This window comes from Somniosus microcephalus, chromosome 3 (genome assembly GCF_052327205.1).
Source record: "Somniosus microcephalus isolate GS21.2 chromosome 3, FLI_Smic_1.0, whole genome shotgun sequence".
NCBI classification, from domain to species: Eukaryota; Metazoa; Chordata; class Chondrichthyes; order Squaliformes; family Somniosidae; genus Somniosus; species Somniosus microcephalus.
The window spans coordinates 110,907,052-110,923,682 of record NC_140989.1 but is presented as its reverse complement, the minus strand read 5'-3'; the positions used below and the strand labels follow the sequence as shown (position 1 = coordinate 110,923,682).

At 52.0% G+C, this 16,631-nt stretch overlaps 1 protein-coding gene across 1 annotated transcript in view; it reads right to left on the bottom strand.

The window, feature by feature from the left end:
• Positions 1-4,179: 4,179 nt before the first annotated feature.
• LOC147121260 (uncharacterized) overlaps positions 4,180-16,631 on the bottom strand; it is a 46,635-nt gene continuing 34,183 nt past the window's right edge. Inside the window, exons 2-4 of the mRNA XM_085977742.1 lie at positions 14,753-14,915; positions 13,612-14,594; positions 4,180-4,236 (exon numbers count right to left, since the gene is read on the bottom strand). Coding sequence (XP_085833868.1) covers positions 4,180-4,236; positions 13,612-14,594; positions 14,753-14,915 — 1,203 coding nt within the window. The remainder of the gene's footprint in view (positions 4,237-13,611; positions 14,595-14,752; positions 14,916-16,631) is intronic.

Below are 16,631 nucleotides of genomic sequence, written 5' to 3'. Positions count from 1 at the left end.
CCGACTCCGCCTTGGCTCCACCCACCAGGCCAGGTATAAAGGTGAGCGACTGGCTGGTATTCCTCCTGCTTGGATCGGATCACCCACGAGAGTGGGCTGTTATTTAGTCAATAAAAACCTTTAGTCACCTTCGTAACTCTTCGCCTTTTATTGGAGGAATTGATAGGTATATCAATTTTACGTGAGGACCCATAAAACGGACCCCCTGGTCGAGAGGGTGAACCTCCTGCACGCCAACCCCCAGTACGCCTACGTGGCGTACCCAGACGGGCGGGAGGACACTGTCTCCCTACGAGACCTCGCACCCTCAGCCGATCCGGAAACACCGCCACCACCCCCCCCAACCTCAGTCCAGGTAGACGGCATGCCGGAACCCCACGAGCCCTCGCCGACCACGCAAACACCAGCATCAACACCGGATAAGGCACCAGCACCGGATAAGGCAACACCACCGCTGCGGCGATCGGAGAGGCTTACGAAGCCTCCGGACAGACTGACCTACCAGAATTGGTAGTACACTTCACCCCGCCGGACTTAATTCTAAACAAGGGGTGAATGTGGTAAACCACGTTCACTATCGTTAGCACTGTTCACCACTGTTCGTTATAACTGTATCACTGACCACTATTGTATCACGGTACGAGGTCGCCTCTTGCCACACTGCTATACCTGGGATGACCACTGCCGACTCCGCCTTGGCTCCACCCACCAGGCCAGGTATAAAGGTGAGCGACTGGCTGGTATTCCTCCTGCTTGGATCGGATCACCCACGAGAGTGGGCTGTTATTTAGTCAATAAAAACCTTTAGTCACCTTCGTAACTCTTCGCCTTTTATTGGAGGAATTGATAGGTATATCACAAGCCAACTGGCGCCCGGGCGCGGCACTGTCCACGCCTCCTGCTAAATTCCGCGGGACGTTAGTGGTGGCGCTAACCGTTAGCGCTGCGCCGCTACCGATGACGTCATCGATGTGCGCAGCACCCCGCTTACGCCCCGGCCGCGATCTTTGGCAGCCCCCTGATTTACTGCCGGACGCTATGTCCGACCGGTTCAGGGGGGCTTACCTACGGCCGGGGAGGCGCAAATTAAAGGAGAGGTGCGGGGCGGCCATTTATGTTGTTGGCTGCCTGCCAGCACCTGCCTGCACTCCCGTCCCCGGCCTCCTGAACCCCCTCCCCCCGCGGAGTGCCGGCTGCGTTCCAAGAGCCCGGCACTTCTCTTCGGTGCCGGGCTCTTTTGCCTGCGCTCCCGATCCTCGGGGGCCCAGCTGGGCCCCAGATCACGCTGCACAAGGCCCCTCCCCTTTAAGAAGGGGAGGAAAGCTTGCAATACCGCAGTGCGACGTGCCGCAGCATGTGGTGCTGCGGCACATTGCGCCACGATATTCAGTCGCAGCGCCCCAAGAGGGATGCGGGGAGCCTCCAGTAGCGCCGCGCTTCCCTTTGGGGCGCTACCACTCAATTTCTGGCGGGCAGCCGCGAATGCTTCCGGGGCGCTACTTTTAGCGCCCTGACGAGGCTGGCACCCCAAACGGGGCAATACTCAATTTCTCCCCCTAAGTCTTTAATAAATACGGTTGAGGGCCCAACACAGATCCCAGCAGGATACCACTAGCCACATCCTGCCAATTAGAGTACGTGCCCATTATCCCTACTCTCGGTCTCCTGCCACTCAGCCAATTTCCTAACCAGGTCAATAATTTGCCTTCAATTCCATGAGCTTCAACTTTAGCTAACAGTCCATATAAATAACATCCGTAGACATTTCCCTGTCCACTACTTTAGTCACCTCTTCAAAAAATTCATCAGGTTCATCAGGCGTGACCTACCCTTTACAAATCTATGCTGGTTCTCTCTGATCAGCTGAAAATTTTCAAGGTGTTCAGTCATTCTATTCTTAATTAATTTCCCGACAACAGATGGTCGGCTAATTGGTCTATAATTCCTTGGTTTCCCTCTCTCACTTTTCTTAAATAGTGGAGTGCAACTTTTCAATCTAAAGGAACAGTTCCTGAATCAAGAGAACTTTGGAGAGTATAGTTAGGGCAACTGCAATGTTCTCACCTACTTCCTTTTAATCCCTGGGATGGAAACTATCTGGTCCTGGGGATTTGTCACTCTTTAGTGCCATTATTTTCTTCATTTAAGTTATATTGCTTACATTAGTTTTGGTGAGCCCCCATCCCTGATTCAGTATTAGTTTCCTTGGGATGTCTGACATGTCTTCCTCTGCTGTAAATACTGACACAAAGTAATTATTCAACATGTCTGCCATTTCCTTATTTTCATTTACAATATCATCGTTATCAGTTTTCAAAGGGCCCACATTACTACTGACCACCTTCTTTTTCCTAATATAATTGTAACATATTTTGTGTCAATTTTGATATCCCTTGCAAGTTTCTTTTTGTGCTCCTTTTTGTAGCTCTTACTATCTGTTTTGTCACCTTTTGTTGTTCTTTGTATCTCTCCCAGTGGCCAGGATCTGTGCTAGTTTTGCATTTTTGTGTGCTTTTTATTTTAGTTTTATGTTGTCCTTTACCCCTTTTGTCATAGAAACATAGAAACATAGAGATAGGAACAGGAGTAGGCCATTCGGCCCTTCGAGCCTGCTCCGCCATTCAATGAGATCATGGCTGATCATCATCTGAGATCTTAGCTGATCTTACCAGTTCAGTACCCCATCCCCGCCTTTTCTCCGTAACCCTTAATCCCCTTAGCCTTCAGAAATATATCCAATTCTCTCTTGAAAATATTTATTGAATTAGCCTTCACAGCCCTCTGTGGCAGGGAATTCCACAGGCTCACCACTCTTTGAGTGAAGAAATTCTTCCTCATCTCTGTTTTAAATGATTTGCCCGCTATTTTTAGACTGTGGCCCCTGGTTCTGTGCTCCCCTGCCATTGGAAACATTCTCTCTGAATTCAGCCTGTCCAGGCCTGCCATAATTTTATATGTTTCGATGAGATCCCCTCTCAATCTTCTAAACTCCAGTGAGTACAAGCCCAAACTATTCAATCTCTCCTCGTAGGTCATTCCCGCCATTCCAGGTATCAGCCTGGTGAATCGCCGCTGCACTCTTTCCATGGCAAGAACATCCTTCCGCAGATGGGGCGACCAAAACTGTACACAATACTCCAGATGCGGTCTCACCAGCACCTTGTACAGCTGTAGTAAGGTATCCCTATTCCTATACTCGAACCCCCTTGATATGAAGGCCAACATACCATTTGCCTTCTTAATCGCCTGTTGCACCTGCATGCTCTCCTTCAGTGACTGGTGCACAAGAACACCCAGGTCCCTCTGCACTTCCCCATCTCCCAATCTATTGCCATTTAGATAATAATCTACCCTCCTGTTTTTACCCCCAAAGTGGATAACCTCGCATTTATCCACATTATAGTGCATCTGCCACGTATCCGCCCATTCCCCCAACCTGTCCAAATCGCACTGTAGCCTCCTGACATCCTCATCAGAGCCCACCCCTCCTCCTAGTTTAGTGTCGTCAGCGAATTTGGAAATATTGCATCCAATTCCCTGATCCAGATCATTTATATATATTGTGAACAGCTGGGGTCCCAGGACAGATCCTTGCGGCACCCCGCTGGTCACTGCCTGCCACTCCGAAAACGAGCCGTTTATTCCAACTCTCTGTTTTCTATCCGCCAGCCAGTTCTCTATCCACGTTAATACTTTGCCCCCAATCCCATGAGCCTTAATTTTGCATGATAATCTTTTGTGTGGAACCTTATCGAAGGCTTTCTGGAAGTCAAGGTACACCACATCCACTGGCTCTCCCCCATCTATTTTACCAGTTAAGTCATCCAGGGCTGTTTTTTTTTGGCAAGTAGAGCTCTTGCCCCTCGGGTATAAACTGGTTCTGTATCACATTAGATTCTTTTCTTAACACCTCCCACTGATCTTCTGTCGATTTCCCCATTGACAGATTTGCCCAGTTTACTGTGGATAGTCTCTGTCTCATCCTGTAGAAGTCAGTCTTACCTAAATCTAGAATCTTAGTAGCTGTTTCCCGTTTCTCGCTTTCAAACACAACGTTGAACTCAACCATATTATGATCAGTATTAGATAAACAGCAGAGAGCATGAATGGAGGATCATCTCAGTGTCACCCTCAGCTGCTCACTTCTGATTTATTTGTAGTATGTGCTGTGGTAATTTTCTAAGTCACCATTGTGAAATGGGTCAAATTTTCTTGTTCCTGGGCATATTGGATCATCTGGATCACGTAAGAAAATCAGATGGGGAGAGGCTCCATGAGTGTAAGCAACCTTGTCTCATTTTCTGTGCAGTTCCATCAAGTGATAGCCCTCGAAAACAGGCTCGGGGATTGCCATGCGCGATCGGCCTGCACCCATTGAAAGGAATGCAGGCAGCACATGACCTTCGTGCTGCCTGCTAATTACAATGATTGCAGCATTCAGCCCAGTGCTGAACGCGCTGCTGAGTGCCTGAATGTTCAGCATGGGCCCAAGTTTGTGTAAGGCTAGCTCCAATTAAAGTTAACCTCCACTTCTTAAATGCAGTCTGCACCTCTTAAAGAGGTGGTGCATTCTGCCTGCAGCAGCTCATGCAACTGGTTGTGGAGGCAAGGTTCAGAAAGAAGAAGAGTGAAAATGGTGCAACAGGCCAGAGAAATGGCGCCAAGATTCTTAAACTAGCCTATCAGGAAAGGATGAACAGGCTGGGTCTCTTTTCTCTTGAAAAGAGAAGGCTGAGGGGTGACCTAATAGAGGCCTTTAAAATTATGAAAGGTTTTGATAGGGTATATACAGAGAGAGTGTTTTCACTTGTGGGGAAGAGTAGAACTAGTGGCCATTAATATAAAATAGTCACCAACAAATCAAACAGGAAATTCAGAAGAAACTTTTTACCCAGAGAGTGGTGAGAATGTGGAACTCACTACCATAGGGAGTGGTTGATGCATTTAAGGGGAGGTTAGATAAGCATATGAGTCATAGAGTCATTGGCCCCGATTTTCGGCTTGTGTGGGGAATGGTCGGGTTTCCCTGAATGTGGGGTTTCTGACACACATAAAAAAGTGTCAGCCAGCTCCACGCAATTTTCCCTCAAGTGGCCAATTAATTCCCAGCATGTGGGAAGCCTTGCTAATTGTCCAATTCGAGTCAGAAATCCCCACAGTATGATGTCATCATTTGTGGTGCTTTCAAGGTCCATAGCAAGCACTGCATCCTCTGAAGGCTTCCAAACGAACCATACAGGATGGCAGAGGAGCCTGCAGCAGCTGTGGCCAGTGCCAGACCCCGAGCTGCCTCCAAATTCGACGAGGCTTCACTGCAGGCATTATTAGATGGGGTTAGGGCCCACAGGGAGGTCCTCTTCCCTAGGTTAGGGAGGAAGAGGCCTCCCACTGAGACCAATGCTGCATGGATGCAGGTGTCAGCAGATGCCAACTCGCTGGAAATCACCAGAAGAACCTTGGCATTACATCTCTAACTCCTTCCTTTACTCCCCCACAGCACCATCCAGAGCCCCCGCCCTCACTGTGGAGGAGGAAGAGGCTGTGCAGCCAGACTCCTCAGAGGAAGCTCCAACTCTGATGGCGCAGCGTCAGCAGAAGTAAGCGCACCCAGCACCAGCGCAGATACTCAAACCTCGGGGGGACTTTCGGGACATAGAATAGTGTTGTCACCTGGTGTTTCACAGCTCACAAGTGAGCCTCAGCAGATTCTGGAGACAGGGACAGCAGTGGAGAGTCCTCGTCGGAGGGCGCAGGACTCTGCCAGCTCAGCTCAGCTGCGCTGCATGTCGACCCTCTGCCTCTGGGTCCATCCGCAAGAGAAGAGGTGATGGATCTCCATGCACAGATGCAGGAGTCTCTGGCAGGTTTTGTCTCCAGGGTCGCTGCGAGTGTGGAGCAAATGGAGGAGTCCATAGCGACCATGAGCAGAGCCTTTGTGGAGTCATTGGCAACCTCCATGCAGGAGATAACTCACCAGGGTATGGAAAACATGGTGAGTGCTCATAAGAGAATGACATCTCTTGAGGAGCGTTGGCCATCTGTTGAACAGAGAAACCAGATCTTCATGGAAGTCCTTCTGAGTAGTGTTAAGTCTGTGTGTTCTAGTTATTGTTAATAAGAATCACTGCACACAGACCACAAGAGTAAATTCAACAGGTCTTTACTAGTCGGAGGTCAGGCTGAACTGCCCAATAAATCATTACACAGCACTTATATACCGGTGTGGTCACCACCGGTATTACAGTATACAGCAGCCAAGATAAAGTAGTGCATCTCTTAAAATAGTTCTCTTAAAGGTGGAACGGTTACATACACCACAATCCTCCCTTTTTAGCTTAACAGTATATATTCCCCATTAAACATAACATAATAACATATATACACAACTTCATGTAAAAACAGTTCACAGATTCAGTCTCTGAGGAGGCCTCCTGATCTGAGATGGATAACGCCTTTCAGGGGTCTCTGGTTCTCGTTGCTGGGGTGACTCATCTAGTTGATCCCCTATGGATAGGACATCATCATCAGGTATATTCACTTCTGAGGTAGATGCTTCAGGTTCACTAACTTCCTCCACGGTTGTCTCTGTCGTAACCATGGGCTCGACCCTTGTTCTCGATCCCACCAGTTGGTCAGCATGACGTCGCATTACATTTTCACCAACATCTACCGTGTACATCAGGGGTCCTTGTCTGGCCCGAATTGTTCCAGATTGCCATTACTCGTTTTTATAGTCCCTGGCTAACACCGGTTGTCCTATTTCAAAACTCCGAGTGGGCTTGTTATTGATATGCTGGAACTGTTTGTTTTCGACTTCCCTCCGCACATTTGGTTTTAACAAGTCCAACCTGGACCGCAACCTCCTGTTATAGAACATCATGGCAGGACTTTGGTTTGTTGTTGCATGGGTGGCGTTTCGATATGCCAGTAGGAAATTGTCCACCTTGTGTTGCAGTGGAATCTGATCTTCGCTCATGGCCTTTATTGCCTTTTTGAACATCTGTACAAACCTCTCGGCCAGCCCATTCGTAGCTGGATGATATGGGGCAGAGGTATAATGTTTCACCCCAATCTTCTTCAGGAATTTCTGGAATTCCTCTGACACGAACTGTGGTCCGTTGTCTGAACATATTTGCTCTGGCAATCCATTTCTTGCAAATATTGTTCTTAGCACCGCGGTCGTCTTCTCCGAGGTAGTGGTAGTCATTTTAATCACTTCTGGCCATTTAGAATGTGCGTCCACCGCAATTAAAAACATGGAATCCATGAATGGACCAGCAAAGTCAATATGTACACGTTGCCATGGGGTTGAAGGCCATTCCCATGGATGCAACGGTGCAATTGGAGGTGCATTTTGGACTTTTTGGCACCCTGAGCAGCTTTTCGTCAGATCCTCTATCTGTTGGTCGATACCCGGCCACCACACATAAGCCCTAGCAAGGCTTTTCATCTTGACTCCCCCCAGATGACCTTCATGTAGTTCTTTTAGAACTCTCTCTCTTAACTTAGGAAGGATAATCACCCTTGTTCCATACATCAATGTTCCCTGACAGATGGACAGCTGTTCTCGTCTTGCTGAGAATGCCGGTAACAGTGGATCACCATGGGCTGGCCATCCCTTTACTGTCAATTCGTAGACCCGGGACAGTGTCGTGTCATTCCTAGTCTCCCTTTCAATATTTGCATTGGTGACAGGTAAACATTCGATGATGGTCGAGTGAAATAACTCCACCGGGTCAACCGTCGGTGCCTCCTCCTCAGTAGGTAGTGGCAGGCGCGACAGCCCATCAGCATTACCATGCTGCTTTGTACCTTTGAATTCTATCTGATATTGATGTGCCCCTAGGAAAAGGGACCATCTCTGGAGCCTCTGTGCTGTCATCACCGAAACACCCCTCTTAGGGTTAAAAATGGATACCAACGGCTGGTGGTCTGTCAGCAGTGTAAACTTCTGGCCCTGCAGATAATGATTAAACTTCTTTACTCCCCACACAAGGCTGAGAGCCTCCCTATCTATCTGAGCATAGTTGCGGTCAGCGGAGGTCAATGATCTCGATGCAAATGCGACTGGCCTTTCCAAGTCATTTGGCAACTTGTGTGAGAGTACTGCTCCAATACCATAAGGAGAAGCATCACAAGCTAAACGAATAGGTAGCGTTGGGTTGAAGTGAGCCAACACTTCCTCTGAGGTGATCAATGCCTTGCTTTTGCGAAAGGCCTTCTTACAGTCCTCGCTCCACTTCCATGGTACTTCTTTCTGCAAAAGAGCGTTCAGCGGGTGCAGCACCGTGGATAGATTTGGCAGAAACTTATGGTAATATTTAATCAACCCTAGGAACGGCCTCAACTGGGATACATTTTTCGGAGCGGGAGCCTTCACAACAGCTTCGATCTTGTCAGGTGACTTGTGCAGCCCCTCCTGGTCAATGACATGACAACAGTACGAGATCCGTTTCTGAAAGAACTCACATTTCTGGCGATTAACTCGAAGTCCATATTCCTTCAATCTGGTGAGCACCAGTTTCAAATTTGCAAGGTGTTCCTCATCGTCATCTCCTGTAATCAGGATATCGTCCAAGTAACATTGAGTGCTTGGAATTCCCTGTAATACCTGCTCCATGGCCCTCTGCCAAATTGCTGGAGCCGAAGCCACTCCAAAAACCAATCTATTATATCGATACAAGCCTCTGTGCGTGTTGATTGTGAGATACTGGCGCGACTCTTCCTCAACTTCCATCTGTAAGTACGCTTGCGCCAGGTCTATCTTGGTGAAGTGTTTCCCGCCAGACAATGAAGCAAAGATATCCTCAATCCGCGGAAGCGGATATTGCACTGTGTGAAGCACCGGATTAACCGTGATCTTGAAGTCTCCACAGATGCGGACCTTCCCCAGTTCCCCTGGCTTGTTACTCGATGAACGCTTCATGACGGGAACAATGGGCGTGGCCCACTCACTCCAGTCCACCTTAGACAGTACTCCTGAACGTTCTAGCCCTTCCAGCTCAGCTTCCACAGCAGGCCGTATCGCATAAGGTACCGGTCTGGCTTTGAAAAATTTTGGGTTTGCATGTTCTGCAATCTTGATTTTTGCTGTAATTCCTCTCAGTGTTCCCAGTCCCTGTTGGAACACCTCTTTAGCCTCATCCAATATTCTGGACAATCGTTCAGGTTTGACATCTTTTTTTTTTTCCGGAATCTACCGTTATTGCTTTTAGGGAGTGCCAGTCCATATTTATTTTCCTGATCCACTCCCGTCCCAGAAGTGGTGGACCTCCCTCAGGTAGTACATATAAGTCCATTCCTTGGTGTTCTTTGCCCTTGTGTACCACCTTGGCTTTTATCTTTCTGATGGGGTATACTCTTTGCCCCGTGTATGTCTGCAATACTATCTCCGTATCCCATAGGGGAATATGTGTGAATAACCTTTTGTAATCTTGCTTATTCATGACCGTCAACGCCGATCCGGTGTCCAATTCCATCTTCACTTGGACTCCTGCTATCTGAAGTGTGACCCAGATAGTTTGTAGGTCAGCTTCCTTACTCACATTGTGAATTCTCAGACTACCCAGTTCCTTGCTGTTGGAGTCTGAATCCGAATTCTGTTCATCCGAACTCTTCTCAGCCACCTTATGTACCTTTCTGCACTTTTCCTGCAGTGACTTTTTGTTGCTGGTCTTCTTTCCTGACCGGCATACTTTAGCTATGTGACCAAGCTTGCCACATTTTCTACATTCCTGATTTTTAAACCAGCATTGGTTCTGATTGTGTGTTGTCTTTCCACAACGATAACATTTCGCTGTACCCAAAGCCATTTGATCTACGCTGAGTACCGCTGCCTTCAGCTGCATTTCCGCAGTGCCTCTCGCTGCGGCTTCGTGCGATGCTGCAATAGTGACAGCCTTATCAAGTGTAAGATCATTCTCTTCAAGCAGCCGCTTTTGTGTTCCTTCTTTCGACAATCCACACACGAATTTGTCTCTCGGTGCCTCTGTCAGTCTTTCCCCAAACTGACAGTATTTCGCTAGCTTACGCAGTTCAATTAAATACTCCGCGTTGCTTTCCTCTTTCAGTTGCGTTCTCGCATAAAATTTAAATCGTTCCGCTAACATCAGCGGTGTGGGGTTCAAATGATTTCTCAGGGCAGCAACAATATTAGCGAAAGCCTGATCCGTCGGTTTAGCTGGTGATAGAAGATGCTTCAATAGCCCGTATGTCTTCGCACCCATTGAGTTTAGTAAGGTTAGTGCTTTATCTTCATCTGATATTTTATTTGCCTTACAATAAATCTCTATGCGTTCTACATACGTGGCCCAATCTTCAACATCGGGATCGAAATCGTTGATGTTACCACGCTTAGGCATCCTCGCAATCTTCTTGAGAAACAAAAAGAAATTTTTCTTTTTTTTTCAAAATGGCAGTTTCCCGCGCTTGTCTTCTTCCCCCGCCTACGAAAATGGCGGCTTCCCGCGTTTGCCTTTCTCCCCCGCTGGCTGTAATGGCGATTGCCGTATTGCTGCGTTCGCCCTCCCCAGCGGTTCTCAAATCGTGCCGCCCAGCCCCTCTTGCAGTCCGGTCCTTTTCCCCGGCTGCGGCTGAGTTCTCCGCGGTTTTTTAAAAATTTTATCCCGCGCCTCGCGGCCTCGGTAGCTGCCCGGCCTTTTTCCCCGGTCGTGGTCGAGCTCTCTCTCGACGCTGTTGCGTCTCCCAGCCCGCTTGCAGCCTGGTCTTTTACACCGGCTGCGTTTGCATTCACCGCGGCTCCCATGCCAAGCGCTGGCCCCTTCTGGCCTGTGCAGCTTCAGGTGAGTGAGCAGCCTCCTGGTGCTCATCCTGCTGTTCCTGGTTCTGCTGCTGCCGCCTCTGCTGTTGGAGATCCTCTAATGCCAGGAAGGGAAGGTACCAAAGGCCTCCCATGCTTCTGGCAGATGCCTCCGTTGAGGGGGCGCTGAGTTAGGGTGGTGAGAGGGGCTTCCCAGGAGCTCACACTGGAGAAGTGTGTGAGGCTCCAACTTTCTACAGCTGCTCCTAAGGCTTCAAAAAGTTCCCCCAAGCCTTGATCAACAAGGTCCTGCAGCCTGCAAATGCTGCCTATTTAAGTCTCTTCAGCCCTCAGCGACCTGATGCTGCAAGCAAGCAAGCCAGCTGTTTTCATGCCAGCTCTTATCGGCGGGGTTCCCCGCAGGCGTGTTTCATGTGGGGAAAGCCCCAAATTCGCAACGGCCCCGGAAAATCTTCCTTAACAAGGAGATCATTGGTGATTAGTGCTCTGACGAGCAGTCCCGCCAGCGGCGGCCGGGACTGAAGCGGGGGGCGTGGAAACGGCGGTCCGAAAGTCGGACGGGGCGGGGAATCAGGCGGGGGGGGTCCCAACCCGCTTTTTCGCTGATTTTCGGCCCCCAGCCGCATGAAAAGCCGCCCGACGGCGGCCAGAAAATCGGGGCCATAGAGTCATAGGCCTAGAAATTCAGCTGTTTGCGCCAGCCGTTAGCGCCAGATTTCCGGCGCTATCCACTTAGCGCCCGGGCACCGCCGGATCTGCGCCTACGCCGAAATTCAGCTGGGCTTTAGCGCCGGCGCAAAGTGTTAGCGCCCGCTCAGCTGCGCGCGCATCTTATGACGTCATTCCGTCGTGCAACGCCGTTTGTGCGCCCCAAACCGGAAATTCAGTGGCGCCCGGCCGATGTGGGCGTGGCGCTGCTAAGAACTGTGAAATGGAACTCAACAGAGGCCCTGTGGGATTCGGGGAGCGCTAATTAAAGGGCACATCCACTCACCCATAAAAGCCAGCCATTTCGCTGCAATGACTTGACTGGTTTGGATTTCTGCACAGAGAGCAAGGCACAGAGATTACTGATTTCGGACACCATAGGAGAGGTATTTTTGGCTTCTAGCCAGTGCTTTGACATTTGCATCCTTGTGATTTTGCTGTTTGGAACTTTGTAATGGGGGCTGCATGGGGGGCCAACCCTCAGTTGCTACATTTTGTGCGAAGGGCTCGCAGACGCTTTGAGAGAGGGCCAGGCATGCCTAGACGCAGAGGGGCCATTAGGCGTCGCCAACGTAGGCCTTACCCAGTCAGGCAATACCGGGAGCAGGTCTCATATCTCACCATGACTGCGGCGCATTGTGTTAAGAGGCTGCGCTTCAGAAGGGAGGTGGTTGGAGAGATCTGCCAGCTGCTTCATGCAGATTTGCAGCCACAGCTCATGTCCAGGGCGTCTCTCTCGGTGGAAGTGAAGGTCACGGTGGCTCTCAGCTTTTATGCAAGCGGCTCCTTCCAAGCCGCTGCTGGGGACATTGCGAACATCTCCCAGTTCGCCGCGCATCGCTGCATCCGACAGGTCACCGAAGCACTTTTCGCGAGGAGGCACCAATTCATCTCCTTCCCCATGACCCAACACAAGCAGGAGCAGCGTGCAGTCGGATTTGCCAGGATCGCGGGCTTCCCCATGGTGCAGGGCGCCATTGACTGCACGCATGTGGCTATGCGGGCACCTATCCACAATGCCGAGCAATACCGCAACCGGAAGGGCTACCATTCCCTAAATGTGCAGCTGGTGTGTGACCACAGGCAGCGCATCCTAGCTGTCAATGCCCGCTTCCCAGGAAGCAGCCACGATGCCTTTATCCTGCGCCAGACTACTGTGGCTGACATGTTCCAGGCACAGCCTCCACCAAGGGGATGGCTTATCGGGGACAAGGGCTACCCTTTGTGCAGATGGCTCATGACCCCGCTCCGCGCGCCCAGGACCCCAGCGGAGCTGGCATACAACGAAAGCCATCAAGCCACAAGGAACCTAATAGAGCAAACGATAGGCGTCCTCAAGCAACGGTTCCGTTGCCTGGATCGTTCGGGCGGGTCTCTTCAGTATTCGCCGGATAGAGTCTCCCAGTTCGTCGTGGTGTGCTGCATGCTCCACAACCTGGCTATCCGCAGGACTCAGGCACTGCCACCTGACATTGCCCCACCACCTCAGGAGGACGAGCAGGAGGACCCTGAGGAGGAGGAGCACCAGGCCAGGAGGGAGCGACAAGGTCCAAGGGCCGTCCGTCGGGGGCTTATTGCTCGACACTTCTAGGCCCCCTGTCAGGGAATGGCCTGGGCCACTGAACGCAGCCGCTCCGCAAGCCCTCAGCCGGTTAACCCAACAACCACTTGAAACATGACACCTGCACATGGTGAATAAATAAACATCTTTATTTCAAAAACTCAGGGCCCTTCCCACATGGAAGAGCAAAACAGAGAAGACCCCCAAAAAACAGTCACAAACTTCTGTCACTCCCAAAACCTGGGGAGGACTAACAAAACATCACCATCCAAATGGCCTTCGTCACTGGCCTAACAAAAACAAGCCCCCCCCACAACACAAACACCCCCATAAAACCAAACCACATAATGCCCCCCAGAACAGAAGCCCCCGCATCACCCAAACCCTCGCTCAACACACTCTATTCGGTGTGGCGAGAGGGCGAGTCTGTCGACAGCCGTCTTTTGCCCCGGCCCGTCCTGCTGCTGCGCCTCAAGCTGGGCCGTGAGGCTGTGGCGAGGCTGGGGGAAGGATCTTCAGGGCGACAAGGCGTCTTGCCAGATGCCCTTGGGGGTCGGCCTACACGAGGGCGGGCCCGGGAGGGGCCGGCTGGTGGCTGTTGCAGCTGTGGGTGGCCCTCTTCACTGGCTGCAGCAGCTCCTTGCACCCTGGCTGGGGGAGTGGCAGGCTCGCCTGCACCAATGGGGACAAGGTGGGTGATGCCAGGCGCGCGCTGGTCGCCAGACACACGTGCACTCGGGCGGCCTGGCCGGGGAGCAAGCGCGCCAAACTGTTGGTCGCCAGACCGGTGTGCGGCAGCAGGGCGGCGGCTGGCCTGGCGACGCCTCCGCGCCAGTGCGAGGGTGGCAGAAGTCAGTGCCCCAACTGCACCGGCATGTGCCCGCATCTGCAGTGCCATTGTCTGCACAGCACCTCTCAGCTGGCGACTGGCGTGCTGCGCTGCCTCGAGTTGTTGCACCCCCCTCTCATGCGCTGCCACAAGGAGCTCCACCCCCCTGGCGTGCGCTGCTGCGAATTGCTCTAGGCCCCTGGCCTGGGATTGGCCGAAAGCCACCACACTTTGTGCGAGGCTTTCGATGGCGTGAGGCATCTGTGCCACCACCTCCATGATTTCGACGTGCCGCCGCTCCGACGCCGCCGACATCTCGTCCAGGAGGCGCACCTCCTGGGCGACGTCCGAGTCCGGACTGGAGGGCGCCTCCACCCTCTGGCCAGAAGGCTGGCGTGCCGCCGGAGCCTTGCCGCGTGCGGCCACGCCACTGGGACCAGGTTCTGCCCTCCCCTCCACCGCCTCCCCCCTCTGGGCAGAAGGCTGGTGTGCCGCCGGAGCCTTGCCGCGTGCGTCCATGCCACTGGGACCAGGTTCGGGGCTCCCCTCCCCCGCCTCCCCCTGGCTCTCCGGCACGCCAGACGTCTCCCCTTCATTGCCATCTCCTGGAGCGGAGGAGGGTTCCCCCGAGGTGGCGCCTTCCTGCTGCTCCTCGACGTCCTCCTCCTCCGAGGGCCTGGCTGTCTGGGCTTCAGGGAGCACCTCCTCCTCACCAGCTGAAAGCAGGAAGGCACAAGTGTAGCTTTAGAGTGAGGACAGGCCGACAGCGAGGGAGGCCGCACTGGTGCATTATGCGCATTTTTTGGCCAGTGGGGAAGGATGTAGATCTGATGCGCGAGGGCAAGGAGAGAGGTGCACCCGGTCCTGTCCTTACCAGTGGGTTCCAGTATAGGGTCGGCGTCGCCGAGCGCCACAGGCCCAATCACCGGGTGACGCAGCAGTCGGGCCACCCTCTCTTCCAGAACCGTTAGCTCCTGGTAATCGCGAGGGCCTCCACCAGTGACACGCAGGCTCCTGGCGTTCCTCGCCAGCTTGGCCTGCAAGAGAAAGGAGGGCGTCTAAGTACAGTGTGGTGCCCTGTTGCTGTGTGTGAGGCCTCCCATGGTGGAATAGCTTGCACAGTGTGGTGCCCTGTTGCTGTGTGTGAGGCCTCCCATGGTGGAATAGCTTGCACAGTGTGGTGCCCTGTTGCTGTGTGTGAGGCCTCCCATGGTGGAATAGCTTGCACAGTGTGGTGCCCTGTTGCTGTGTGTGAGGCCTCCCATGGTGGAATAGCTTGCACAGTGTGATAAGTGCAGAAAGAGCTATTGATTAACATGCAAGTGCCATTGCAGCGGCAGCAGGGCTGGGCATTAGACCTTGGATGTCCCTTTGGCCCTAATGGGAGGTGCACATGCAAGGATGAGGGGGACACTGGAAAGGGTACTCACCTTGACCAGCCGACATAGGTCATTGTATTTCTTGCGGCACTGGTCCGCACTCCTGGGAACATCGGAGTTGGAGGAGACCCTCCGGGCAATTTTGGTCCAGGCCTCCCTGAACTGGCTTCTGGGAGCCTTCCTGCCACTAGCCGGGCACACGACCCGTCTTCTCTTGCGTACCCCATGAAGGAGCACACCCAGCGCATGCTCAGAGAACCGCTGGGCTCTTTCACGGGCCCTCTCCATGACCTCCAGGCGTTGATTTGGTACACAACCAGTCCTGAGGCCTAGTTGCAGGGCTACAGCATGCAGGGCGTGGCTGCAGTCAAAGTTGACCCTTCCCCCTTTAAGAGCTGGCCGGCGTCAGGGTGTCTGCTGACACTCACCACATGATCGCACCTGCGCTGCGCCCGGAATCGGCGTTATCAGGCTGCATCGCCGGATTAGCGCCTGAACACAGGGTTCCAACGCCTTTTGCAGCGCTCGGCCAAAAAGTTGGCCAAATCTACTGAATTTCGGCGAGCTCGCCTGCACTTTCCGGCGGCCGCTAAATTTGCCGAGCGCCCGACTTTAGCGCCGCAATAGCGTCCGAACTGAATTTCTAGGCCATAGAGTGGTACAGCACAGAAAGAGGCCCTTTGGCCCATCGTGTCCACGCTGGCCATCAAGCCCTATCTATTCAAATCCCATTTTCCAGCACTTGGTCTGTAGCCTTGTATGCTATGGCGTTTCAAGTGCTCATCTAAATGCTTCTTGAATGTTGTGAGGGTTCCTGCCTCTACCACCCTTTCAGGCAGTGAATTCCAGATTCCAACCACCCTCTGGGTGAAAAAGTTTTTCCTCAAATCCCCTCTAAACCTCCTGCCCCTTACCTTGAAACTATGCCCCCTGGTTATTGACCCATCTACTAAGGGGAACAGTTCCTTTCTATCTACTCTATCTATGCCCCATATAATTTTTTACACCTCAATCAGGTCCCCCCTCAGCCTTCTCTGCTTTAAGGAAAACAACCCCAACCTGTCCAGTCTCTCTTCATAGCTGAAACGCTCCAGCCCAGGTAACATCCTGCTGAATCTCCTCTGCACCCTCGCCAATGCAATCACATCCTTCCTATAGCATGGCGACCAGAACTGCACACAATATTTCAGCAATGGCCTAACTAGCGTTTTGTACAGCTCCATCACAACCTCCCTGCTCTTATATTCTATGCCTCGGCTAATGAAGGCAAGTATCCCATATGCCTTCTTAACCACCTTATCTATCTATCCTGCTGCCTTCAGGGACCTATGTACATGCACACCAAGGTCCCTCTGATCCTCTGTCCTTCCCAGG